This window comes from Drosophila subobscura, chromosome A, assembly GCF_008121235.1.
Source record: "Drosophila subobscura isolate 14011-0131.10 chromosome A, UCBerk_Dsub_1.0, whole genome shotgun sequence".
NCBI lineage: Eukaryota > Metazoa > Arthropoda > Insecta > Diptera > Drosophilidae > Drosophila > Drosophila subobscura.
In genome coordinates, this window is record NC_048530.1 from 8,585,895 (window position 1) to 8,611,952 (window position 26,058).

At 51.1% G+C, this 26,058-nt stretch overlaps 7 protein-coding genes across 10 annotated transcripts in view; all 7 read left to right on the forward strand.

Annotated features, from left to right (window-relative positions):
* Positions 1-26,058, forward strand: part of LOC117903570 — a 47,828-nt gene that overhangs the window by 917 nt on the left and 20,853 nt on the right. The window contains exons 4-13 of one of the 2 annotated variants that reach the window (XM_034815779.1): positions 15-1,047; positions 1,113-1,247; positions 1,325-1,542; positions 1,614-1,685; positions 1,758-2,041; positions 2,105-2,285; positions 2,345-2,599; positions 2,658-3,110; positions 3,175-3,351; positions 3,413-4,393. In XM_034815779.1, coding sequence (XP_034671670.1) covers positions 15-1,047; positions 1,113-1,247; positions 1,325-1,542; positions 1,614-1,685; positions 1,758-2,041; positions 2,105-2,285; positions 2,345-2,599; positions 2,658-3,110; positions 3,175-3,351; positions 3,413-3,565 — 2,961 coding nt within the window. In that variant the 3' untranslated portion in view covers positions 3,566-4,393. Of the gene's footprint in view, positions 1-14; positions 1,048-1,112; positions 1,248-1,324; positions 1,543-1,613; positions 1,686-1,757; positions 2,042-2,104; positions 2,286-2,344; positions 2,600-2,657; positions 3,111-3,174; positions 3,352-3,412; positions 4,394-21,592; positions 21,645-26,058 lie in introns of those variants that run through there. The other variant, XM_034815777.1, reaches the window with a different exon arrangement.
* Positions 5,350-8,862, forward strand: LOC117903573 (N-acetylgalactosaminyltransferase 7). Its single transcript, XM_034815789.1, has 3 exons — positions 5,350-5,580; positions 5,638-6,132; positions 6,244-8,862. The coding sequence occupies exons 2-3, from the start codon at positions 5,928-5,930 to the stop codon at positions 7,812-7,814; spliced, it is 1,776 nt and encodes a 591-aa protein (XP_034671680.1). The 5' UTR covers positions 5,350-5,580; positions 5,638-5,927; the 3' UTR covers positions 7,815-8,862.
* On the forward strand, positions 10,216-10,896 carry LOC117903584. The gene is made up of 2 exons (XM_034815803.1): positions 10,216-10,517; positions 10,590-10,896. Exons 1-2 carry the CDS (start codon positions 10,286-10,288, stop codon positions 10,844-10,846), a joined length of 489 nt encoding a protein of 162 aa, XP_034671694.1. The 5' UTR covers positions 10,216-10,285; the 3' UTR covers positions 10,847-10,896.
* On the forward strand, positions 11,976-12,754 carry LOC117903585. Its single transcript, XM_034815805.1, has 2 exons — positions 11,976-12,335; positions 12,394-12,754. Exons 1-2 carry the CDS (start codon positions 12,119-12,121, stop codon positions 12,648-12,650), a joined length of 474 nt encoding a protein of 157 aa, XP_034671696.1. The 5' UTR covers positions 11,976-12,118; the 3' UTR covers positions 12,651-12,754.
* Positions 13,316-14,583, forward strand: LOC117903579. The gene is made up of 5 exons (XM_034815799.1): positions 13,316-13,433; positions 13,491-13,665; positions 13,730-13,958; positions 14,021-14,162; positions 14,222-14,583. Exons 1-5 carry the CDS (start codon positions 13,343-13,345, stop codon positions 14,566-14,568), a joined length of 984 nt encoding a protein of 327 aa, XP_034671690.1. The 5' UTR covers positions 13,316-13,342; the 3' UTR covers positions 14,569-14,583.
* LOC117891820 lies at positions 14,808-16,558 on the forward strand (the record flags this gene model as incomplete). Its single annotated transcript, XM_034797557.1, has 3 exons — positions 14,808-15,018; positions 15,077-15,978; positions 16,046-16,558. Coding segments are annotated over exons 1-3 (1,515 nt in total), but the record flags the coding sequence as incomplete, so codon positions are not given.
* Positions 17,304-20,839, forward strand: LOC117903577 (serine protease persephone). 3 transcript variants are annotated; one of them, XM_034815795.1, is made up of 6 exons: positions 17,654-17,668; positions 18,493-18,596; positions 18,662-18,845; positions 19,759-20,131; positions 20,190-20,382; positions 20,454-20,839. In XM_034815795.1, the coding sequence occupies exons 2-6, from the start codon at positions 18,530-18,532 to the stop codon at positions 20,816-20,818; spliced, it is 1,182 nt and encodes a 393-aa protein (XP_034671686.1). In that variant the 5' UTR covers positions 17,654-17,668; positions 18,493-18,529; the 3' UTR covers positions 20,819-20,839. The 3 variants fall into 3 exon arrangements, with proteins under 3 accessions (XP_034671688.1, XP_034671686.1, XP_034671687.1); XM_034815796.1 differs by lacking the exon at positions 17,654-17,668 and having other exon boundaries at positions 18,665-18,845; XM_034815797.1 differs by lacking the exons at positions 19,759-20,131; positions 20,190-20,382; positions 20,454-20,839 and adding an exon at positions 18,991-19,657 and having other exon boundaries at positions 17,304-17,668.

Consider the following 26,058-nt stretch of genomic DNA (forward strand, 5'->3'; position numbering starts at 1 on the left):
TTGCTATTGCTTAGACCAACACGTTGACGCCGACTGATGCGCTGGTGCTCAGCTGCGAGAATTGGTATGCCGTCGAGTGCAAGCGCTTGCAGGATGGCCAGGCGGCTGGGCAGGAGCAACAATTGAGCTTTGGCGAGGCCCTGCAGGAGTCCTACTTCAGCGATGTGGTGGTTAAGAGTGCCAGTGGTCTGGAATATGCGCTGCATGCCTCCATTTTGCGCCTCAACGGATTCGATTGCAGCATGTGCGTCAATAGCGCGCCCGCATCAGCGCGACAAGTGGTCAAGAGTGGTGTCGGTGCTGGCCACTGTCATAGCGGTCCCAATACACCCAATCCCATTCGAATTTCTGTTGCACCCGCCGGCGAGGATGAGCATCAAAAGTCATTGCCGCGCTTGAATCTGTCGCCCATTTATCTACAGCCACCCTGTGATTTCCAGACGCTTTCGGGCCTGGGTGCGCAACGAGTCCATCAATACAGCAGCAGCTTCAACTGCCTCAGCAATGGCAATGACTCAGAGCCATCAATCGGCATTGGTACGGGCACGGGCACGGGCACGGGACTGCTCAGCGTTGAGTGTGGCGGCGGCGGCGGCGGCATGTATCGTTTTCCACCCACTTCGCACTCCGATTCGCATCTGGAAACGTCGCAGTCCCACTGCAAGAATATATTCAATTTCTGTCAGGATCTAATAATACAGCCAACGCCATCACCGTTGCTGCCAGCTGGCGGACTAAGCGCCGGCCTTGCTGTCTGCAGCATTAGGCGACCGCCGTTGTCGCCATACCGTGCACGCAGCCCCTCACCATTTCCCAGCTCCATGGACACGCCGCCATCGTCGCCACTGACGCCCGTGGGTGTGCTGTGCAATCTGCCCACGTTCCTCCTAAGTCCCATCCTCCACTGGCTGTACACGGAGTCTATGCTGCCGGACCTCGAGGAGGATGTTTGCGAGAAGCTCATCAATTTCGCCGAATCGCAGCCATCGCTGACCAAATTGGTGGAGCCAACGCGCAAGTACCTGAGGCTGATGAAACTGAAGAAATGTGAGTGGCATTCGACCAGCCAACAGTTCTACAGTGATCTAACTTCTCTGATCTTTTTGCTGCAGTTGTGGTCAATGTGACTATGAATCTACATGGCATACTCAATCGCGTCATACAGCGCATCAATCCTGGGAGCATTTCACACGAGCCTGCCCAGCTGTGTAGCACGTTTCAGGATGCATTGCGTGATTGTGCCATAGGTAAGATCTGTGTGCCACATAGCTATAAGATAACCTGGTCATAGTTTACTCATTCTGTGTGTGTTCTCTTTCTCTAGGTTGTGCCAAGGTGCTGCAATTCTGTAATATATTCATCACGGATGCCACACACACGCACATGACGCGCTATCAGAAGAATGAAATTGTCAAATATATTCGCAGTCGCATACCAATATTCATGTCACAAGTGCAGCAGCTCTTACGCAACGTTCTGGGTGTATTTGTGGGCCTTACAGTGGAGGAGAAGGCAGATTTGGTGAACTATTTAGTACCTGAAGTGAGTAACAGAGAACTTTCGCATAGAAAAGTCTTGACATGAGTCACTTTGTTTTGTTTTGTGTTCCACAGATTGAATCAACATTATTTGTATTAACTGCTGTGATAGAGGAAATCAAAAACTCACTGGAAATCATGTGCAAGGTATGTAACGAGTTCCTAAAATAATGACTTCTAGTAGCTCCCCAGCTGATTATTCCCTTCTGTCTTGTTTAGGACCTTAAATGCTCGCATTTGGAATTGCCACAGCAACAGCAGCAGGCTGAGGATGCCATTGTCATGCAATTGCATTATGTGGAGTCAAGCGGTGCTGATCCATCGCCACGTCCACGTCGCGGCGCACCCGTCGGTCTGACGCTCTACGACAATCACACGGACAAGAAGCGCCTCAGCTCGGCCGAGAATGATTTGAAATTTGTGCTCTACATGTACGAAGTGCGTAAAATGCGTGACATTTATGGACGAATTGTGGCTGCCCTCGATATAATTAATGACAAAAAGTAACTACCATCCCAGAGAAATGGCAACTATTTTAATCTAAATTAATGTTAACAATTTTGTAGAACAACCTTCTGCGAGATGGATTTCCTCAGCAAGATTAGTACAATTAATCAAAATATGGAGCAGCTAATTGTCGACATTCCAGCTTACATTTTTATAGTGGAGAACCTATCCGATCGCCTCGATGACAAATTGGGTTGGAAAGAGTTTAAATTTTGCTTCAAGCTGGCCACCAGTCAAATAGTGAGTGAAAATCAAAGCAAATCAATAGCTGGAATCTAAATATGAACTTCCCCCCACAGAATGGCGTTATAGCAAAACTTTTGGATCACAAGAGTGCCCTGAGAGATGCGATCAGTCAGATATGTTTGCTGGTGCATAAACAGGAATTTACGCAGTCCCTCATCGAGCTGGGGCTACTGGATAGCGGCACGAGCGGGGAGCCAAGCGATTTGAAAATGGCCGACCATGAGAATAATCTAAATGTGGGCCTAACCGATGCGGATCATCAGCTGCTGCTCAATCATCAGCATTACTATGACTACAAAAGCATTAAGGTGTGTCCCGCTTGATTCTTTGTATCACTTCAATCTCTAAACTCTTTCGGATCCTCAGCTAAATCTCATTCGTCATCTGTGCGAGCCACCAACGGCAGCCAATAGCAATCTCTCGAAGAATGCACTCCGGCTGCTGCACTCCACACAGCTGGCGGATATGGAGTTTGAGGTGCATACGTTGCATACAGCCAGCGGCAATGCTGTGGACACAGAGGCCACAACAACATCCATTGACGGTGGTGAACCTTCTGCATCAGCGGCGTTGCAGGTGCACAGCTTTAAGGCCCATCGCGTAATTGTCGCTGCACGTTGCGAATGGTTCAAGAAGGCGCTAATGTCCGGCATGCAGGAGTCCATCAATCGAAAAGTGATCATCACAGACACCTCGCCGGTGATCTTTCGTCGTTTGCTGCTTTATCTCTACGGTGCACCCATTGATCGTACGGTGGGTGCCGAACAGATTTGTGAGCTGATGCTATTGGCAGATCGTTATTCAATAGATGATCTGAAAGTAAGTGTCTCCTGGCAGCCTGCCTAACTTCTAGCTCTGAACTATGAACTTTCTGCCTCTATAGGAACTGTGCGAAAATACTCTGTACTCGCTGATTGACGAGGACTCGGTGGTCTGTCTGCTGGGCATTGCGGATAGATACATGGCCACGGCACTGAAATCGAAATGCCTGTCATTCCTATCGCAGCATGCACAGCTGACCAAGTGCGAAATATTCAAGGAATTGCCGCAGACCCTACAGGTGAGCGGAAACACAACAGAAATGCACATTGAAAGTCATCTTTTGTTTGAACTGATTTTAGCTAGAGGTAATGGACTTAATACATTGGTTCGGTCGTGTTTCGGAGCCATGGAATGATCGTGGTTTTAAGCCGCGCAGCAGTTCTCGACATAGCCTGAAGAGTCCATCAAAGCCACGCTCGCGTTCCCGCAAGTCATCGCCATCCTACATGTGACGCCGGCAAAGCGCCACAGAACACACGACGAATGCCAACTTCTTGTGATAATTCTAGAAGACTTCGGGAATCGAAAATGGTAGTCTGTAAGCGTGACACGGATGAACAACGGGAAAGAGTATAGGGGAATGGGGAAAAAGGAAGGGAATGGTGGGGTGCACAAGGCTAAATACATATGTGCTAGGACTTTTCACTCTGGACTCTGGTCTCAGTAGCATTAATCAAGTCAAAAACAAATTCAAAACCAAAAAAAGAAATGGCAAAGAAAATTACCTGATTTTAACAACAAAACAATTTTATTTAGTTCACTAAAAGAAAACAAAAACCATACGTATTGTAGATAGAAATCATTTTGATCATTATCGATCGGTATTACTCATAAATGTACTTTTCAGCAAAATGCAAACAAAGAAAAAAAGATACAAAAAAAAAGGTAAAATTGAAAAAAATTAAATTTTCTCTCCAAAATTAATTGATGTACGAGTAAAGAATTTTTATAAATGCAAACATGAACTTATAGATATTGTATTGGTATTGGTATTGTGTATTGTATATCTTCGACTATAAAACATTGCATAGTATTTTATTCGCATTCGATGGACCGACCGATGCTCATGTTTTTCGCTATGCGGTTCCCGAATGTGTTTGTATTTTTGACATTTACATTGTAGCGAGGTAATATCTACTACTATATATATATATGTATGTATATATATATATATATATGTGTATGTGTGTTTGTTATGGTAAAACACTTATGAAATTTGTAAAACATTAACATTAAAATTAACATTAACATTGGTATTACAAATTATGTTACCGGAAACATAAACAAAACAAAAACTCCTAAAATGTGTGTACTACTCGATTGGACTTGACTTCTTTAGCGTTTAACGAACTGTAACTGTAACTGTAACTATGATCTGTAACTGTAACTATTAACTGTAATCTGTAAACTGTATTTGTTTCGGTGTATTGACTGGGACCCGGAACCCAATTTCCAAAGATGTGTGTTAGGCCTATAAAATACTTGTAGTCTGATTTGATAGTTAGAAACTTGTAGTTCGGTAACTGAAAACAAAACTGTAAGGAAATGAAATTAACAATGCAGGCTCTCTGTACCAGTGATCTGAGAACTAAAGCACTTGTTGCTAAACATTTAAATGGCAGTAATCTGTGCGTAGCAAAGGAAGTGAAATGGGTCGGTCCGATAATGGGTCAGTTTTTTCTGGTATTCCATTATCTTCAGAAAAATATGCATAATGTGTACAATGCACATGTACTTTTTGTACATGCATGCATAACGATCAAATCACAGCTAACATATTAACACAGATTATTTTCCAACAATATTTATAATTTGTATTTTGATCCTATGTGCTATATGTACATAATAATGACTTCAACATTCGTGTACAAACATTATGTTTATAATTGATTACTATAGGTATTTAAAACATTTCTTGTTGTATTTTTAACAAAACAGAACACAAACCAAAAAAGGGTCTTATTAATTCTGAAAAATAAAATAATTTAAAATCAGTGTGTACATCATTTGTGCATTATTCGGGCTCGAACTTGTATTTTATTTCTTATCTATAAATCATTTTATTTTACCGTTAAAGCCCCGCACTTAAATGTGCTCTGTGCCCAGTATGACCAAAGTGGGCAAAGTGCATGATATCTGGCTACACTGTTTTGTGTTTGTTTGCTTCTCACGTACTTTTGATATTTTTTAGCTGATTTATCGATAACGCTCATACAAACGCAAATATGAGTTGAACGTAATTTAGATTGACGTGTGACCAGTTGAACATTTATTTTTTGTTTACGTTTACACCGCTGAATTAAGATTGCTTTTATAAAAACGTTTGTCACAGCGGCGTGGCTGACATAGCGGTTCGGCGTTTACAAACCTCGGATCTGGCAAAGCGATCCGCATCCCATTGCAATTAGAATACGCCATCGGACGTCCAGTAATTCTTTCGAGCCGCTTCACTCACTTGTCATTGTCGGTGAGAGTCTTTTGATCACCTGGTGGTTCTCTCTCTCTAACACAGACACGCATGCAGGCACACAGGTAAATACGCACACCAAGTCAGCAGCGTCAGCGGCAGCGGCAGCGGCAGTGGCAGCGGACATTTGAACCGAAAATTCTTCTTTGAGCCGCTTCGCGTTGTTGTGTTGTGTGGTGCTGCGCTCTTCTACGTGAGCGAGGCGAAGCGAGGCGTTGACTTGCTCTAATCACGGTGTGCGGTGTCGGCATCTGGCTGGCTTTGTTAGCTCTTACATTGGTGGCCGCGTAGCCGCTCGCTTAGACACGTCAACAGAATCGCAGAGAGAATTGAGTTCTGGTACAAAGATGCGTGTTAGCAACATTCGCAGCGGACGCATATGCCGAGTGGCCCTTTGCCTGCTGGTCATCCTGCCGCTGCTCTATCTCCTGGCCAACTGGAGCGACCACCACAAGCGTGTCGGCGAGGCCTATCACTCACGTTTTGGCGGGCCCAAATTCAGTCACCAGCGGCTTGAGGGTCGGCCCCACGAAGTGCCCAAGCTAGTGGAAGGTAAGCAAACATTTGTCCATAAGCCGCCACCGGTAAGCATATGCAATTGGGCGCTGTTTGTACAACTGCTGCCTCATCCGAGTAAGATGCACTAAATATATATTTTCACAGGCCTTGGCAACTTCGAGCCGAAAGATCTGAAGCCACGTAGTGGACCAGGGGAGAATGGGGAGGCCCACAGCCTGTCGCCGGACAAGAAGAACGTCGCGGATGACTCCGAGATGGAGTATGGAATGAACATCGCCTGCTCCAATGAAATTTCCATGCATCGATCGGTGCGCGACACGCGCCTGGAGGAGTGCAGGCACTGGGACTACCCATACGACCTGCCACGCACCAGCGTCATCATTGTCTTCCACAACGAGGGCTTCTCGGTGCTGATGCGCACCGTCCACTCGGTGATTGACCGCTCGCCCAAGCACATGCTGCACGAGATCATCCTCGTGGACGACTATTCGGACAAGGAGGATCTTCGCAGCCACCTGGACGAGTATTCGAAGCAATTCAATGGCCTGGTGAAAATCATACGAAACAAGGAGCGTGAGGGCTTGATACGGACGCGATCCCGGGGCGCCATGGAGGCGACTGGTGAGGTGATTGTCTTCCTGGATGCCCACTGCGAGGTGAATCTCAACTGGCTGCCCCCGCTGCTGGCGCCCATCTACCGGGACCGCACCGTAATGACCGTGCCCATTATCGATGGCATCGACCACAAGAACTTCGAGTACCGGCCCGTGTACGGGACGGACAACCACTTTCGCGGCATCTTCGAGTGGGGAATGCTGTACAAGGAGAACGAGGTGCCACGCCGCGAGCAGCGACGAAGAGCTCACAACTCGGAACCGTACCGCAGTCCGACGCATGCCGGCGGGCTGTTCGCCATCAATCGCGAGTACTTCCTGGAGCTGGGCGCCTACGACCCCGGCCTGCTGGTGTGGGGCGGAGAGAACTTCGAGCTGAGCTTCAAGATCTGGCAGTGCGGCGGCAGCATCGAGTGGGTGCCGTGCTCACGCGTCGGCCACGTCTACCGCGGCTTCATGCCCTACAATTTCGGCAAGCTGGCCAGCAAGAAGAAGGGCCCGCTGATCACCATCAACTACAAGCGCGTGATCGAGACGTGGTTCGACGACACGCATAAGGAGTACTTCTATACGCGTGAGCCTCTCGCCCGCTACTTGGACATGGGCGACATCACGGAGCAGTTGGCCCTGAAGAAGCGCCTCGGCTGCAAGTCGTTCCAGTGGTTTATGGACAACATCGCCTACGACGTCTATGACAAGTTTCCCGGCCTGCCGGCCAACCTTCACTGGGGCGAGCTGCGCTCGGTGGCAACCGAAGGCTGCCTGGACTCCATGGGCCACCAGCCACCGGCCATTATGGGTCTCACCTACTGCCACGGCGGCGGCAACAACCAGCTCGCCCGCTTGAACGCAGCCGGCCAGCTGGGCGTCGGTGAGCGCTGCGTCGAGGCGGATCGCCAGGGCATTAAGCTGGCCGTCTGCCGTCTGGGCACCGTCGATGGACCCTGGCAGTACAACGACCACACCAAGCATCTCATGCATCGCGTCCACAAGAAATGCATGGCCCTGCACCCTACCACGCAGCAGCTCACGCTGGGCCACTGCGATGTCAACGATAGCTACCAGCAATGGTTATTCAAGGAGATACGTCCACGCTGGTAAAAGGCGGGAGGAGAAGCAGGAGCAGGAGCAGGGGCAGGAACAGGAGGAGGAGTTCGCAGCGGAGGAGCTAATGCAAAAATCTCAATAGGGTTTCACCAAGGTCGTGCGCGTGGAAGCCGTCGTGGAGAGGGTAGGGCCAGAGCCAGAGGCAGATTTTAGACAAAAGCAATTTAGTGAAAATGAGAATGGAATTGTTGTTGGTTTTGTAGCGCATTTACATACACACATATACACACACACACACACACACACACAGAGAGACAGACATTTTTGTAACGCACTGTTGGGGCAGGAGGCATATGACATGAGACTGGCAGGTGGTCCTGTTCCGACCAAGGCATCAAATGCCATGGCAATATTAGGATCAAACACACAACTCAAAAACAGCAACGGAAATAATCGATAAAACGATATTCAGGATTTCAAATCTAATTGTGAGGAGAGAATATGAGGGGCGTAAACCCCCCTAGAATTTGTAGAATATAATCTCAAATCCTTCGAATGGCAATTCATTAACTAAAACACATTTAAAATTTGTCTTACAAATAATTGTTACTCGCGAAACATTCAATATTCGTAGTCACTTATAATAGGAACAGGGATTGTCGTCGTCCCAATGCCAAGTACTTTTAAGGATCTTCAAGATCAACTTTATGTCTGAATGTTGGTAGAGAAATATTCGAAAATTGAATTGGAAACATGAATAAGCTACATGTAGAATGAGGGAATGCAGAGCTTGCCAGCAAATATTACATTCAATTAATTATTCAAGAACCGCAATCAGGAACTGGGGCCGCCAGGCTAGAGGGATTGCCAGGTCCATGTCCTTCCATGTCATGTTTTAAAAGTGCGCCTGAGTGTGGGAGAATGCGATTGATGGAGATGAAAACGAGGGATACGGCGATAGAAGAAGAGAGAGAGAGAGAGAGAGAGAAGTCGTTGTGCAATAGAGATAACAGTATACACATAGAATATGACAACGGGTCGCAGATTGTTTTATTGCTTAATGATTGCCAACCCAAAACACGCGAAACAAAACAAAACAAAACACAACAATGTAATTATGCTTAGTCCTATATGCTATTCCTGCAAATTCCGATTCAGATACTACTTCCCATATTTCGATGATGCTGATGCTGATGCTGTCACATTCCAGGCAAGTCGTCCAGTCCGGTATCCAATCAAGTCACCAGAGAGAGAGAGAGAGAGAGAGAAGCTTCCATTCCATCTCATACTTTCGTTCTCGGCTATTCCCTTTGTACTAAGCAATCGATATTCGATATCGAAATTCGATCAACTTGTCGACTGGCCAACATCTAACGGTACTGCTTATAGTGTACGATTTTTGAAAATAATATTTTACATTGAAATGTAACTCTAGAGTTATCGAATAAGTCTGAATAATAGCATAGAAATAAAAAACGTTTTCTAAACTCTTTACCTTGTAAATGATGCCCAAAGGTAGTACACTTATTTTACCCCATCCATGTACGACGCATCTATGTAATATACCCAAGGGTTGGGTAATACCTCTGCTATTATGGGAACCACAAGTGAATCTTAATTTAAACAAATGATTCAGAACTGATACTTGAATCAAGTCAACAACATCGACTGGCAATTGGGGTCCGATGCGATCGGAAATTCTGCTGGTGGAGAGCACGGCCAACCCTCCAGAAGTTGCTCGAATTGTTGCTGAGTTCCAGGGAAGTCCACTGCAGATAGGAGAGTTCTGGGAAACAACTTTCGTGGCATGATCGGGTGGGCGAAGGAGCAGCCAGGGTGTTGACGGGGCAACCATGAGGTTGCGTTAAACTTCCATCGCTCAATCAAAACAGAACTCTTCTCCGAGTGTGTTTGTTGTTGACTGGGTTGGCTGGGTCTACCGATGGGTCTGACCTGTTATCTCCCGGCTAAACACGAGCCTATCGAAGGGGAGGGCGGCGGAGTGGAACCCTTGATTAGATCTGAACGCAATAACACCAAAATTGTTCCGTTTAATTGAGTGAAGTGGGCTTGGGGCGGGACGTGGGGATGTGTTATCAGTGTTATTGCTGCTACCCTTCCAGCGGGTAAGCCCAATACCCGAATATGCGGCAACCTGCGGCACTGCGCAGCTGCTGGCAATGTATTCCCCACGTCGGCTTGACGGCCGCTCTTCTCTCGTGTCTAATCCCACATTGTCAGTTGCTTCACTCGAAATTGGCAAGTGGGCGATAAGGAGGCTTCGACGCTGCCGTCGCAGCCGTCGCAGCTGTGGCCGGAGCCGGTGCCGAAGCCGAAGCCGGAAGCGGGGCAGGGTGTGTCACTCCGAAAGGCGAATCAAATCAAATACCTCTCCACTTAGTCGGAGGTGCCTAGTATAAATGGTAAACGCAGCCAGGCCTTGGCTATCATTACGCGACTTTCATTCGCCGCAACCACTGCAGGAGCAACCTTTTTCTGATCTTCAAGAGCAATCCCCTCGCAACATGTGCAAGCTGAGTCTCTGTTTGGTGGTGGCCCTCTTCGGCTGCCTTGTGGCCGCCAGTCCCGCCCGCCAGCTGGATGGCACCACCTTGCGCGAGATCACCGTGGTCAAGGATGTTCGCTCGTTTGCCGCCACGCGGCCGGGGCTCAAGATACAGCGTCTGACCAAGCAGCCGGCCATCGCTCGCGGCGGCGTCGAGTCTGTGCGCTACACTCTCGGCTCTCGCACCACCGGTAAGTGGCAATCCTGCCCCACCACGACCCAAAAGCAGGCTGCGATCGAGGCTAATCGTTGCATACTTTCAGGCGACGGCTTGGTGGCCCAGGGCGCCGATGTCTTCTCCTATCCGAGCTCGCAGGATGTGAGCGTGCAGCTGACATACCCAGAGGAGGGCGCTGGAGCGATTGTCACCTACGTGGAGCTGATCTGCACACAGGACAACAGCGAGGGCAACGCCTACGTGGTGGCCGGCGGCATTGGTCAGCGATTCATTTCGATCATTCTGGAGGCCAGCCAGACCCGAAACTTCTCCTACCAGGCCCAGTACTATGGCCAGAAGTAGGATCGACCATGTCGCATGACACCAAATATATGTATCTATAAATGTTGAAAGTGACACGAGCAACAACTCATCATTGAATGGCAAATGGCATGGCGGGATCATATATCACCCATCCACGTCCGCCATCGAGGAGGGGTATTGGTTAATCTTTTGATTTAATTTGAAATTGTTTTCGTCGCCGCTCACGCGCCTTCCACTTGAAGTAGACCTCAGAGCCATTGCCGTAAATCTGTGCCAGCCACTCGCCGGAATCTAGCAACTGAATCTGAATCAGAATCTGATTCGGGGACTGTCCGATTGGGTGCTGGCAACCAACAGAAATGCAGCCAGATCTTTGTGGATCTACGACATGTGTGCGATGGGAATTCCGTGTTGCGTCATTCGCTGAACTCCAGGGAATACCCTGGCCAGTCTGAGAAATGCAGAAAGTATCCACTTGCCCCAATCGACAGGGACAGGGACATGGGCAGGGACTGGGCACGGGCACGGGGTCGGAAACTGCGCTCGAACAAGCAATTCAGTTTGTAGATTGGCTTATTTGTTCATTAGATTGTTTGCCATTATGCATATCAAGGTTCAGATTGCCAGCCAGCCAGCTAATAAGCAAATAAACAAACAAGCAGAACCTCCACGATACACAGGGAAGACAAAATCAATTATCGCACAACGCACATTGAAAGTTTCAAGCGAAAGATTGCTAGAGGGCAGACACACACCTATGTACATGCATATGTATGCACTTATATACTACCCATTCAGAGTCACTGTCAAAGATTCCTGTATCCAAAATACAGGCAGTGAATCACTGAATCATCCACACACGTCTCCAGCCAATCGGCAATTTCGCGGCAGCGTGTTCCTCCGATTGAATCCGTTGCGATCCGATCCGAAGCGATCCGTTGCGATGCGATATGCCGATTAGCCACTCGAAAACTCTTTGGCCTATTTATAGAAATTGTGCAAGGAACAATACGAGTGTGGGAGCAATTATGGGAAATTATGAGCGGGGCGCTGGGGAGCTGGGGAGCCCATAGCCAATTCCAGGGCTTATCGTTCGAATTGTCGCGACTTATCTGGGTGGCTGACCGCCGATAAGGACGGGCATATAAAACAAGCGGCCCGCAGCTAAGGCACACCCAAACCCCACAGAGAAACGGAAGGCATTAGAGCACTGCCACTGCCACTCCACAGACACGACCGTAGCCGCACTTCTTGTTTTTTTGTTTGTTTTTTCGGTCTGTGAACTTTATTCAGTGAACTTTGAGGTCTGTGATGTCGCTGCGTTTGGCCCTGCTCCTGTGCCTGGCGACGGTTACGGTGCTGGCCCAGCCACACGCCCGCGCCAGTGATCTCTACTACACGGACATCACTCCGGTGACGGACGACAGCCGCTTCACCACCCTCAATCCAACGGCTCAGCTCTCCGAGCTGGACAAGGTGAAGCACTCCAAGGGAAACATTGTCTTCACCGCCGGTGAACGCATCTCGGGTGAGATTGAACGCGCGCTTCTGGCTGTGATCCTCAACTAACCAATCGTTTTCCTCAGGCGATCGCCTGGTGGTGAATCACTACGATGACGAGAGCTTCGCCACCGCCGTGGACATTGAGGTGCTGATGAGCTATCCCGCAGGATCGAGCACGGGCGTGACCCTCACCTGCATTGAGATATACGTGGATACGACGGCCAGCGATGCCGGCGGCTATCTGACCAGAGGTGGCATTGGAGCGACCACAGCCGAGATTCTGCTCGCCTCCAACCTGACGCGCAGCTTCGTCTACGAGACTTTCTTCTATGGATACTAGAGGGCGGGTCGCCCCTCAGGTCAGAACTTCCCTCAGATCAGTATAGACAGCAAGAATAAAAGTTTCGCTTGGAATCCAACTGTGATCGTCCTGCCGCAGCCCCACTTGCAGTAGTATTACTAGCTTTAGATCCTTCAAATTAAAGAAACAATTTCGAACCCAAGCATTTTGCAAACCCATCAAAGCTGTTTCGCCGAGAAAGAACTCAACGTCTCGCTCCACACTGGATCATGTGATCCCATAGATAAGAGAGACCCAAACAACAGACTCTCACATATCACAGAAATGAGTTGGGTAGGAATTGGGTTGATTTTGTAGTGCCATTCGGCTATGGGTAATTTTTGCAGTGCAACAAAATGAAGTGAAAACTGACAGCTGATGAATAACGAACTCAAAACGGGACTCACACCACAATCTGCAGTTTAGTTAATGTTCTCTCACAATCTTATCATTCAGTTCTTTAGTCTTCAAACTGGGAAAATCCTGCTGTCTTTTGGTGTGACAATTATTGAGAATTAATTCCGACTGTCAATCATTTATATATGGTAAATGTTCGCTGGATCGGAGGCTGCTGATAAGCCTTAGCCTGATACACAGAATATATAATATAATAAAAAATACTTTTAAGTCGCGATTATGGGCACAAAGTTCCCAGTTCTCGGTTCCCTGACGAGTACGACAGCCAACGGAAGATGGCGTGGATGGGACTTGGGTGTTTGCTGATGGCCATGGCCATGACGGTCGCCGCTGTGCAGTATCCCCGGCTATCGAAATGGCTTGCAGGTACCCTCAGAACTGTGTGCTAAATCAACAGACTAATCCGTCCATCCACTCAACTAGAGGGGGAAGCGTGTCCTCGTCTACCCGGCTACCCAGAGAGCAGCTGCCTGGGCATCAAGAACTGTCCCAATGTCGATTTGTATATTCATTCTGGCAGAATGACGCTGGACGAGGTGGTGCAGTGCGGAATTGGTGTCTACATGGAGCTCGTTTGCTGCCCCCAGGCGACGCTTTTGTGGGTTTACTCTTCAGGATTGACATAAGCAATGGCCAGGACTAAAGGTGCGTTTCCTCCACAGGAGACCCACAGGAGGGCGTGAAGGTGTGCGTGGGCTCTATCCGCATGTGGCCTCGCTGCGTTACTTGAACCCAGTGACATTGGACTCGCAAATCTTTCGCTGCACGGCCTTCCTTCTGAAGGAGAACTTTGCTCTCAGCTCAGCCGCATGCGTTGGCTCCGTGATAGCGGACCCCAACCATGTGCAGCTGGGCATAGAAGAGCCCTTCGAGGACATCCAGGAGATCAATGTGAGTCGCAAAGAGTCTCTAGATGTGCATATTCTGAGCTCAGTATTCTTTATTCTTCACAGAACATTACGCGCCACAACAACGACCTCGTGCTGATCCGCATGAGAAGTGGCTACGGCAGAGAGTCCATTGCGGAGATCTGCAGTCAGGCGGACGTGGACAGCCGCCTGAAGCTGGTGGCTGTGGGCTTCTCCCAGAAGAACGGTGAGTCCACAGCATTGCAGATTTCCAGCTCTAGCTTCAATCTCTGTTGAATTCCACAGGAGAGAACTGCCAGTGGTTCGAGAAGGAGGTGACCATCGTCTCGTTCCACTCCTGCGATCGCGTGAGCATCAACCGTCCCATCAGTGGCATCGACGGCAACAATCACTTGTGCGTAGCACCCGACATGGAGAGGCAGAGCTCCACGCCCGGAGCCTGCGTGGACTGCCTGCGCGGCAGCGCCAGCGGCCTGCATGTGACTCGGCGCGATGGCAGCGCCTGCCTGCTCGGCATTGCCACGCCCACCAGCAAGTCCTGCACCAGCTCCGCGCATCCGCTCTACTACACCAGCCTGCTCGGCCCCAGCAACAGCAGATTCCTCAACGAGAACAGTGCCAACAGGACCTAGGATCAGGACCAACTGGAATTTGCATGCAATTTGCAATAAATCTTGTCCCAATCGATCTTTCTGCGTGTCTTTCCCCATCTCCAGCATCGCTTCCGCATCTCAAAGTGCTTTGCTCTCCCTCTCCCTCGCCCTCTCCCTCTGCCGCTCTCGGTGGGTTCAGTGCTCAGCGGTTGCCGGACCAGTTCGGGGGAGAGCAGAGCGTCAGCTGTCAGTCGATCGCCAGCCGCGCAGTCGTTCGGTCAGCAGTCAGTAGCGATCGCCCAGCGGCTACAGCAGCAGCAACAAAACGCAAACACACTTCCAAACCGAATCAATCAACAATAAAAAACAAAAAGCGATCGCCCCGAGCAATGTTACGTCGAGGGAACTCTGGAATCAGAATCGCAGCGCTGCTGATCTTGGCCAGCCTCTGGCTGGATCGCGCCTGCGAAGCTTACGTTAACTTGGAGAGTGCGTCGAGCCTGTCGATCACTTCTATCAGTTCTTTTATACGATCGATTATTTGCAGCTGGCGACCCCTGTCCCACCACGGGCTACCGCAGCCGCTGCCAGCCGTCGGAGGAGTGCGAGACGCTGCCATCGCACATCCAGGCTGGACGACTCAGCGCAGAGACAATCGAGGGCTGTGGATTCACCAGTCGCGGCGAGAAGATCTGCTGTCCACTCGAGGCTGCCCAGGCCATGGAGGTGCGCAGCGAAACTCCAACTCCAACCACAACCACAACAACGACGACAACCACAACGACAACCACAACCACAACAACGACAACCACAACCACTCCGACACCCACAACAACGGCAGCGTCTGGGGGCGATGCCTGGATGGATATTTTCCAAACGGATCGCGACTTTGTGCTGCGCCCCGTGGAGTCCACACGGCGACCGGCGCGTGACAGCTTCGTCTATCCGGACACCAAGGAGGGGGCGGAGTGCAGGGCTCCACTCTACGAGGGCGTGTGCCGGGCCGTGTCCGCCTGCCCCAGCGTGGAGCCGCTGCTGTCGCAGGGCCGACTGCGCGACGAGGACTTCATGACGTGCCGTGATGGTGCCAGGGAGGAGATCATCTGCTGCCCCATGAACTTGCCACTGCAGCCACGTGGCCAGGTCAAGACGGGGCCGCGCCTGGGTGTGCCGCTGCCCACGCGTGCTCCGGCGCCCCAGGCGCTGGATCCTCGCGAGGTGGCAGCCATTGCCAGAGCGGATGCCCTGCTGCCCCACTACAGTCACCTGGCTGCACTGGCCCATCTCAATGCCGCCTTCGATGGACATCTTCATCACTGCGCCGCCATTGTCCTGACACCGCAGCTCCTCCTCAGTGCCGCCGGCTGCCAGCGGCCCAGCCATGCCGTGTTCGGGGTGGCAGACATGCGGGACGTGGACGTCGACGAGGACTATCTGGTGGACATTGTGGTGAGCCGTGGCCACTTCTCGCCATCTAGCATTCTGACCCTTTCTCTCTCTCTCTCTCTCTGTATAGCGCTTGGCACAGTTCCGCAGGGACTTGGCTCTGATGCGGCTGCAGGAGCCACTGCTGCTGGGCAGTGCGGCGTCTGGGAATGTCAGTGTGGCGCCCGTTTGCAATCAGTTTGAGCTGACGCGCCTGCAGGTCAGCGGTCGCCTGGTGGCCGTCGGCTGGGGCAAGGGCGAGGACACCGACTGCCCGCTGTACGAGATGCCCATGCGGCTGCGTCCCACCTGGGCGTGCGGCGATCTGCCCAACTACGGCAGCGTGCAGGAGCTGCCCAGCTCGCACCTTTGCGTGGAGCCCCAGCAGCCGGAGACGGATCTGCAGCGCATCTCCAACGCCAGTTCCTGCGCCCCCTGCCCGGGCACCGTCGGCAGCGTGCTCCATCTGGTGCGGCCCAATGCCAGTCGCTGTGTCCTGGGCATTGCCACGCCCACGGGCGTTGAGTGCGAGGCACGTGTCATGTACTACACGAACCTGCTCAGCCCACAGCTGACGCTCTTCGTGGAGCAGCAGCAGCAGCAGCAGCAGCAGCAGCAGCCGTCGTAGTCGTAGTCGTAGTTCCAGTCTCCAAGTCGTAGCTACTTAAGTTTAGTTAGTACAAACTGTTGAATCTGTTTAAGCCATGTGTGGAGAGGAGAGAGACCAAGTGCCGTGCGACGTTGCCCATCATTGTGGCAGCATCGAAATGAAACACAAAAACGAAAGAATGCTCCAATTTCATGCAGATTCATTCACCGGCCAGTGTCCAGTGTGCACACACCAAGCAAAAAACTCATCTGAGCTCATCGAATGTTTCCAGCGCATTGGAAATACCGATGTGTAGGCTGCCCCGCTCTCCCGCTCTCCCGCTCTCTCTCGGTGTAATCTCTGGCAAAAAAGTTTGCTGTGATTCATGACTGTGGTACAGTCAAGACTCAGCTTAATGAAATCCCCTAGAACTGACTCTCCTGCAGGCGCTGTGCATTTCCCCAAACTCAAACACAAACTCAAACCCCATGGCCACCGCTCGTTCTGAGTCACAGTTTCGTTTCGTTTACTCTTTAATTACAGCTCCCTGGCTCTGTCGCTCTCTCGCTTCAACTCTTGTGCTTTTTCCACTTTTGTATTCTGTTCGTTGAAGCTCGATTCTGCGAAGAGCTGGTGCCAAAAACCGGTCCATCGCTCAGCGAGTGGCTGGAGAGTGGCTGGCATCTGTCGCTGCTGATATCAGCTGCCCGCCCGGTCAGTCCGGTCCAGTCTCCGGTCTCCGGCCTGGCACGGCTTCGGTTCTTGCTCTGCTCTGGCTCTGGGCTCTGGCTCTGGGCTCTGGCTCTGGGCTGGGCTTTAGCTTCAGTTGTTTCGGCGTTGAGCTACCGATCGGTCGCCCCAGTCAGCCTTTCCTCACACCTCACACATTTCGCTCCGTGTCCAACGAGAGTTTCGTTCTGCGATAGCCACCGGTTTTCAGCATTGTTGATCGTCTCTTGGTTTATTTTTATTTTGTATTCTTCTTTTTATTTGTATTTTTTTTGCTGTGCTGCGCTTTGTTTGTGCTTTTCTTTTGAGTTTCAATTGAGTTTTGTGCCTGATTGCTATACCGAAGTGCCAGTAATTATTTCGTTATCAAAAACCGAAAAAAAGGTCGTGTCAAAGGTGTGTTTGATAAGGCAAAGTGGACGCAAAATGACGGCAGATGCACCCGAGGGAGAGGGGTGGGGAGGGGAGGGGAAGAGAGAGAACGAATTGCATGCATCCAAAACTATTTCCGTGTTGTTCTTCGTGTTAACACGAGCGGAAACCCTTCCTGCGATACGAATCACCAGCAGGCCATGGACCAAAGAGGGAGCAACGGGATCAAATTGGTTGAATCTAATGCAAAATAAGGTGCAAAAGATCAAGCAAGAGTCTGCCAAAGCATTCCATAATAATTTCTGATACAAGACAGAGAATTACAGACAGATCGTCTCGTCTGCTCTTCAAGTATCTACCCTGGGGGGTGGTTGCTTCGTTATCAAGGGGCAGGTTGGTTGCCCCCTTTTCGGGTGTTCGTCTAAATGAAATTAGTGTTTGATATCAGAGCATGTCCGTATCTGTATCTGTGTCTGTGTCTGTATGGATGGTGAAATGTCAGCCGAACAGCGACGGGAACGTAATGCCCCCGGAGTGAGTCGGCAGCGGCTCGGGGCAACGTCTGCCGTAGGATTGTGTAATTCCCGAAACTATCACTGAAGTGGCTTTCCCCCAGTTTTCGCTATAGTCACCCAGTGCCAGTTCTGCTACAGCAGATTGTGGGTCAATGCCAGGTTCATTATACTCACAATCAGCTGTAAGACGAGCTCCCGATGTGGAGACAAAAGAACACATTTCACCTCACCCATGGCGCAGTCTCCTCTCCTCTCGTCTCCTCTCCGTTGCTGTTGATTTTCATTCCCATTCCCATTCTCATTGTCATGTTTTGCTTCTTGAATGCTTTGCAGGAGCCAGAGAGATTCCGGGGCATCCAGCTGCGGTGAGATGTTCGCCCCGCTGCTTTGGGGCCTCCTTCTGCTCGGCAGTTGTGGCCTGAACACAGCAGGCGAGGGTATGTGCCTGCCATCCCATCCACTCTGTGGCAGACACTGTACTGTAGCCTCTTGCTTGTTTCAGAAGGCGAAGAATGCATGGTGAAGGAGAACTTGCCGGGCATCTGCCGCTCCTCATCCACCTGCGAGCCCTTCGTCGACGGCTACATCAAGTCGGGCATCCTCACCATCAACGATGTGCCCAGCTGTGGCCTCGGGCCGCGCGAGGAGATCATCTGCTGCCCCACAAAGCCCTGCTGCCCCAACGAGTAAGCCCATGAGCAGCCTCCTGTGTGTGTTTCGTGCTTCCATGTGTCGTCCTGTGCTGTGTGCCAAGTGATGTTGCATGCCCCGCTTCCACCGTTAGACCAACCAGCGACACCTTCTACTAACTCCACTAACCCCATCCCACAGCCAAAGCTCGAAAGGAACAGCAGCAGCTCCTGCTCCTGCTCCAGCACCTTCATCCTCGACTCCACCTGACACGAGCCCAGAGCAGAGCCGGGAGAGCAGGCTGGATCAGAGCGGCAGCTTCTTCGACTTCAATCAGATGCTCAGCACGCCTCGGAGTCTCCTGCCACAGCCGCCCACAGGCAGGGTTGAGGGCAGAACCCACGAGGCCATGCGAACGCAGCCAGAGCCATTCCAGAGCATTGGACACTGGGGAGCCGCTCCTCTTCCGGCAACGACAACTGCCACGCCACGATCCGTGGGCCCTTGGGGTTGGAGTGCAGCGGGCACGCCCAGAATAGTCAACAAGCCACTGACGATTCCCGGTCCAAGGACAAGAGAGCAGCAGCAGCAGCAGCAGCAGCGAGGAAACCGGCGAGGATCCGGCAATAATCTGATCCAAGTGGTCAACGAGAGGCTCCGTCAGCAGGGGATGCAAATAGAGGCCGCCAGGGAGGTGGAGTCGCCAGCGTCGCCGTCCCCACTGATGCCGCTGGTCGATCCATTTGCGCCTTTCCGCTTCCAGGCAAAGGAACAGCAAGGCAGCAACATCGATCCTTCGGATGCATCCGTGCTGCCGTTCGGGTTTGTCTGACTTTTGGGTTAATGGCATGGGACATCAGTTGGCCTCAGCCAGGGGCCAGGGGGCAGGGGGCATGCAGATGCTGGCAGCACTCTTTCGCAGCAAATTTCAATTACTCATTGGCCATTTTCATTCTGCTTTGTTCGCAGCATTGCGGAGACAACGTCCACGGCCCGACCACCCGTCTCGGCCACACCCATCTCTCGCGTGGATGTGCCGCAGGAGCGTCCCTCGGTGGTGGCCTGCAAGAGGATACAAAGCCGCTTCGGGGAGAACAGGCTGACGGTGCACATCCTGGAGGGCATTCCCGTCAACCCCGGCGTCTATCCGCACATGGTGGCCATTGCGTACAGCACCTTCGGTGCACCTCCCGAGTATCGTTGCGGCGGCTCCCTGATCTCCAGTCGGTTCGTCCTCACCGCCGCCCACTGCGTCAACAGCGAGGAAAACAATCCCGTCTTCGTTCGCCTGGGCACCGTGAACATCGTTAATCCCGCACAGCAATATCAGGACATTGGCTTGGTATGCACTCGCATCCCTGCTCCTTCCCTTGCCATCTGTTTATGTTTCCTTTTCGCAGAGAAATATTACCATTCATCCGAACTACGTTAGCAGCAGCAAGTACAATGACATTGCCCTGCTGGAGCTGGAGGAGGAGGTTAATTTCGCGAACAACAGCAACATTTTCCCTGCGTGCCTGCACACAGACCCAAGGGATCCGCCACTCAGCTCCAAGCTCTTTGTGGCCGGCTGGGGAACCATGAACTTGACCAGTGAGTAGCGATCCACTCCACCGCTTGTGGCATTCCACTCTCACTCTCACTCTTTGGACTGCTCCGCACAGATCGCTCCAGATCCAAGGTCCTGCTGCGTGCCCCACTCGACCTGGTGCCGCTGGACAAGTGCAACGAGTCGTTTGCCGAGCAGCCGAGCACCGTGCGCGCCCTGAAGCAGGGTGTCATCGATTCGCTGATGTGTGCGGCGGACACCAAGCACCTGAAGGCGGATGCCTGCCAGGGCGACTCCGGCGGTCCGCTCATCTTGGACATCAATGTCGAGGACGGACTGTACTCCATTGTGGGCATCATCTCGTCTGGGTTCGGGTGTGCCACCAAGACGCCGGGTCTCTACACACGAGTGGCCTCCTTCCTGGACTACATCGAGGAGATTGTCTGGCCGGGCAATGTGCTGGGCACGGGCGGGATATGAGCCAATAAATTGAAGACCACGGAAGATTCTCGATTAGTTTTGTGTGTCCATCCCTGGACGCCTAGTGTCAAACTCTCACCGTCTCTGCCTTGCCCACTCATTCGTAAACAGAGAGAGAGAGAGAGAGCGAGTCGGAGAGCGGGAGCAGCATTGCCAGGTGGGCGACAGACGACAACTTTGTCCGCTTACTGAGCTTTGAGCTTTAAGCTCGCTCGTTTGGCTCGTGGCCTGACAGCTGGTTGGGAACCGTTACAAAAATTCTGCCGGCATTACTGTCGTTCACAACCAAACGTGCAGCGGGACAGGGACAGGGACATAGACATGGACAGAGACGGAGACAGAGACAGCGACAGTCGGGGCTCCATCCAGATGGTGGGGCTGCCTTAAATGCCGCTGCCTGGGCGCTGGGCGCCTCAGTTGGTCGCGAGACCTGCGTAGCGTCGGTTGGTTTCGCAGCCTGCCCCCAGCCATCAGCCACATCCGCCTCCTCCAGCGGAGCCCAGTAGGCCTTTGGGCGCTCACTTCAATTTCAAATTCAATTTCAGTCTCCACCCGATTCACACCGGTTCGGTTACGGTTCGCTTACGAGTTCGCTGACACACAGTTGTAGTAGTGCTTCGCTTCGATTCGATTCGTTTCGATTCGATTGAGTTGATTTCGGACATTTCATCTCATTGAGTGCGTGCGCTATTTGTTTTTGTTTATTTTTTTGTTCAAGTGTCCAATGCCTCGAGAGCCTGAACTCACCTAAAAACCCTCGACGGCAACGGTAACAGCAACAGCAACAGCAACAAAAGGTCACTCTCTGGCAGCCGAGTTGGTAAATGTAAGTCGATCTGTGTGTCGGGTGTGTGCCCCCCTGTGTGTGTCTGTTCCTTTGTAGGTCGCTGATTAAACATTTGTTTATCGCGCGCCAGTTATTGTTTCAATTGTGGGAAATAGATTCCGGCTGCACATCTGCCAAGCTACGCGGCTGATAAGCAGCTCGACAGAGTCGCCAATGCACCGGGCGATCCGATCCGATCCGATCCCATCTAATTCGGCAGACCAAAGCCATGTCAGGCCACACAACACAACAGGTGTACTCCGTCAAATGATTCACGTGCCAGGGGCAGGCTTTTGCAAGGAGCTGTCTCTCCTGCCTTACTAGCCATGGAATTAGCGGGTGCGAAAGCCTGATAAATGCGGCAGACAGCGCAGTGGCCTTAGCCCTCAGTGGCTCTACCCGGAATTAGCTGAAATTCGCCAGGACTTAGGCGTCAATCGCTCACCTAAGCCCTGGCCTACGCTCTATCCCCGAAAGCCAGCAATTTAAATTGATAACTTGAGCAGACAGTCGGGCAAGTCAGGCAGTCAGGGGAGACGTCTTGGATGAAGCATTCGAAATATCTCCGAAGTCCTTTCAAAACGAAAGTAACTGCAGTTTTCCCATGCTTACGCCCACCTTGGGTAACAAATACATTTAACTTCATCGTTTTGCCATCAATTACACATCGAAGGGAATTTTAAAGCAGCTCCCATGTCCACGATGGCCTCCACTGCCTCCCATGTCCACCTTCATGCTGGGCTGGGCTGGGATGGTGTGTGGCTGTGGCTGTTTTGTTTGGCTATAAATGTGACACTAAGTTAATAAATTTATGGCTAAAACACACCCAACAGCTCGTTGCTCGTTGCCCGATGCCTGATGCCTGATGGGTGTTGTGCGGTGTTGCTAATTTCCCCTTGGCTGCTCTGTGACCCATCTACCATGTGCCAAATCCCCATTTCCCGTGCCGTTTCCATTTCCATTTCCATCATCCTGAACGATGGCCGACAGCAGCGCGATAAGGAGAGGCGAGTGGGAGGATTGGGAGCTGTGTATCATGAGTATTAATAATATTTTTATTGTCCGCTTATTTGCCTTTTGTGGTCTGGCTTTAATAAACATTCAAAATGTGGTCCGCTCTGCTGTTTGCATTCGCTTTAATTAATCAGCAAGCGTGTTGGAGGGCCAGAGGAACTAAGGAATCCATATCCAACATTCGAATTGGATCCAACCGGTGTGTAGTGTGGAGATCCAGCCTCAGGTGCTGCATTCGGTGATTGTGGCGGAAGTTTGTAAGTGCCTTTGTGCCTGGGATTGAGGCCCATAAAAGCGTTAGGAGAGACGGGGCCTGGGGGCAGGCCACGACGACGACGACGACGACGACGGGAAAAACAATTTCCATTTTTATTTTCACAATTTTCGTTCGCTTCTGCTTTTGTGGCGCTCATTACTGTTGGACATATTGCCACAGGCGATGCCATTGAATATTCATGCGCCAAATGTAATCACAATTTCGGATTCGCCTATGAAGTGCTGTGACAGAGGGCAGAGCAGGGGACTTTCGGGCCCCACCTGCCGCATTCCTCGACTCCTCAAAAGCAGATCAAACTGCACAGTTTTATTTGCCCCTTGTAGGGACATTCCAAAGTTAATCTGTTTCTCGATGCCGTGATTCCACCTGAAGGTTTTCTCCTTCTCCTTCCAGTGCGAAAATCAATGCTGGGCAGCAAACTGAGTGGCAGGAATGGTGCTCCCTGCCCTAAGTGCGGGCCAATTGAAAAGCTGGCTTAAGCAATGATTTCTGGCTGCTCGCTGGAGCTGATGTTTGATGTTCTTCCAAGGAATGCTGCAATAAAAATGCCGGAATAGCTGCAGGTCCACCAAGGGCACCAAAAAAGAAAGAAAGAAGAAAAACTAAGCAGCTAATGGCGTTAGTTACTTAGCCAGCTGAAGCGGAGGCTGCTTTTCTCTCCTCCTCCTGCAGCTTCTGGCTTCCTGGAGTCCTGGCAATGCACATAAATTTACACACAAAAGTTCATTTTTGTGTTGCGCGTAAATCTCCTCACAAATCTCTCATTTCGCTCTGATTTGCCAGCAAGTGTAGTGGCAGTGGGGAACGAATGAGTAGGGTCGAACGTGTTAATACCCTGTAGGCAAGGGATCACATCTGCAGAGCCTAGATGGAAATATCAGTGTGCCTTTGACTCAATTAGCTAAGGATCTCCAGTGCTCTGCCCGCATGCCATGCATTTTCTTTATGGCCTCTTTTATTGACTCTGTAATTCTGCTGCTGCTCCTTGACAAGGGTATAGGAGCCTCCTCCTCCTCCTGCTCCTCCTCCTGCTCCTCACAAGAACCAGGCACCAGGCACAACAAATGGCATACACAATGCGAGGGTGGAGTGTCTGGATGTGGAGCTGGAGCTGGAGGGCCACCACTTAACTCTGATAAAGAATCAGCTGAACTCGGCAATGTGACGTTAGACATAATTTTTGCTTTATTTCCAGTATGAGTTTGAGTCTCTCTTTTTCGTTGTTCATTTCTCGTTGCCCTTGTCTTGTGTGTGTTGTGTGTGTGCTGTGTGTGTGTGTTGTGTTCCGTCCGTTCGTGTTGCTCTTTTTGCTTACTTTTCTGTTTCTGTTGCTGTTGCTGTTTGGGTTTACGGGTTGAAAGGTCGCTGACAACGGAGCAGGGAAGACGGGAATTTATGGTTTGGCATTAAAGGAAATTTAATCGATTCCCACTGTCTTAGCACGTGCATATGTGATGCCATTTGCCGCTTACCCAATTTCCATATGGCTCCTGCCACTGCCTCCTGCTGTTCGTGCCCATTTCCTCCTCTCTCTCTCTCTCTCTCTCTCTCTCTCTCTCCACGACAATCTTGTTGTTGTTTCTCTTGTTACCAATTCCCTTTCTCTGGGGCCTACAGTGGCGCGTGCCTTGGGTTGCATTCGGAAAGGAGTTCCCCCCCCCCCCATGGCACACTCGTCGTAAAAGGCGCTCCGCTCCCCTCACACCCCTGGCGCTGCCGTATGGATTTCCGTAATGAAAGGAAAAGCAAGAAAAAAACACAGCCAAAAGTTGAACGGGTGCTCGAGGGGTGGGGTGTGGAGGGGGGTACCTCCAAAGCGCTGTGCGGAGTGCGTGTAAAATGCGTAAATTATTTTCCAGCTTTGTTGTCGTACTTGATATTTGAATGTCTGCCTGCTTCCATCCATCCTGCCATCCTTCCATGCTGCCCGTTGCCTGTTGCCCGTTGCCTGTTGCCTGTTCCTGTCTGTTGCTGTGCCACTGACACTGCCGATTGCGCCCGTGTGGCATGTAATTAAAAATGTTGTCACGCTCTGCTGCCACCAGCAGAGGCAGTGGCAGTGGCAGAGGCAGTGGCAGAAGCAGTGGCAGAGGCGCACTGTGGCACACGCAGAGGGCAATGCCAAAGATGGAGGCACTTAACAGTTCCTTCAAGCCGAGCATGGTAGCTCCTTGAAAGTATGTTGCAAGCCAGACCCCGCGCCCCGCGAAAAACTCGTATTAAATTCATTAGCAGACACTTTGGGTGGGGGGAAGCGCCCCTCGTGGGATTGCCTTCGACAATAAATGATTGCTGGCTGCCATAAATCATCAAAAGGCCAGACGAGGAGCGAACTCACATGCCGGGCGAAAGCTGATTGCTGCTTATCGAAATCCGTGAGAATGTCGCTTGTAGCCACCAGTTGTTGGTGGGTTGTGCGCAACCCTGCCAAAAGCTGACTGCTGTCGTTCAACCCGATCTCTGAAGGTCTCTCACGTTGACTCGGTCCCTCCCCGTTCTACGTCTGAAATGATGAAATTGTTTATTAACAAAGGGAACCTGCCCTCCGGTGGAAATGGGGCGCGTGGGACCACAAAATTGCAGTTGATGGCCATAATGCTGCATAATAGCCTGCCCCTTAATCATCTGGCTGCTTGGAATTGCTTTGTTCTCTTCGTTCTTTTATTAGAAAGACGACCCACTGGCGGGAGAACCGCCCCCCACGGAGAGATGTACGCGAATGTGCAGTTTTTTGTAAGGATCTCCCAAGGATTTTGCCCCTTTCTGTGTCCCACCTTCAATGGCTCTCTCGCTTCTCGTTTGACTTTGAATGCAAATGTTGAGCTTGCACTTCCGTCGGGCAGTGTGCCACACATTTAAATGTTCATCGTTGCCATTCGCTGCTGGCCTCCAGCTCTACCACGCTTTGGCCAAGTGTTGAGTGCTGGCCATCTTGGCCGGGCGGCAGCGATGGCAACCTAAAACGTCAGCTAATAGCACCGAAATTAGCGATGCAATTCAATTAGCTGACGGCAGGCTGTGTCGCCTCGGGAGCTTTAAAAGGTTCCACCATTTCCAACCACTCCCAGGGGGCTTGTGTCGCGTCGCAGCTGCCTTTCATCTGGCGGCTGCTGTCATCTGGCT

Bases quoted from the DNA above. Each gene is read 5' to 3' on its own strand.
- LOC117903585 (XM_034815805.1), top strand. From the start codon at position 12,119: ATGTCGCTGCGTTTGGCCCTGCTCCTGTGCCTGGCGACGGTTACGGTG. The intron at 12,336-12,393 runs GTGAGATTGAAC...CGTTTTCCTCAG, and splicing joins CGCCGGTGAACGCATCTCGG to GCGATCGCCTGGTGGTGAAT.
- LOC117903577 (XM_034815795.1), top strand. From the start codon at position 18,530: ATGTTCGCCCCGCTGCTTTGGGGCCTCCTTCTGCTCGGCAGTTGTGGC. The intron at 18,597-18,661 runs GTATGTGCCTGC...TGCTTGTTTCAG, and splicing joins CCTGAACACAGCAGGCGAGG to AAGGCGAAGAATGCATGGTG. The intron at 20,132-20,189 runs GTATGCACTCGC...TCCTTTTCGCAG, and splicing joins AATATCAGGACATTGGCTTG to AGAAATATTACCATTCATCC.
- LOC117903579 (XM_034815799.1), top strand. From the start codon at position 13,343: ATGGCGTGGATGGGACTTGGGTGTTTGCTGATGGCCATGGCCATGACG. The intron at 13,434-13,490 runs GTACCCTCAGAA...CCACTCAACTAG, and splicing joins GCTATCGAAATGGCTTGCAG to AGGGGGAAGCGTGTCCTCGT. The intron at 14,163-14,221 runs GTGAGTCCACAG...TGAATTCCACAG, and splicing joins GGGCTTCTCCCAGAAGAACG to GAGAGAACTGCCAGTGGTTC.
- LOC117903573 (XM_034815789.1), top strand. From the start codon at position 5,928: ATGCGTGTTAGCAACATTCGCAGCGGACGCATATGCCGAGTGGCCCTT. The intron at 6,133-6,243 runs GTAAGCAAACAT...ATATTTTCACAG, and splicing joins AGTGCCCAAGCTAGTGGAAG to GCCTTGGCAACTTCGAGCCG.
- LOC117903584 (XM_034815803.1), top strand. From the start codon at position 10,286: ATGTGCAAGCTGAGTCTCTGTTTGGTGGTGGCCCTCTTCGGCTGCCTT. The intron at 10,518-10,589 runs GTAAGTGGCAAT...GCATACTTTCAG, and splicing joins TCTCGGCTCTCGCACCACCG to GCGACGGCTTGGTGGCCCAG.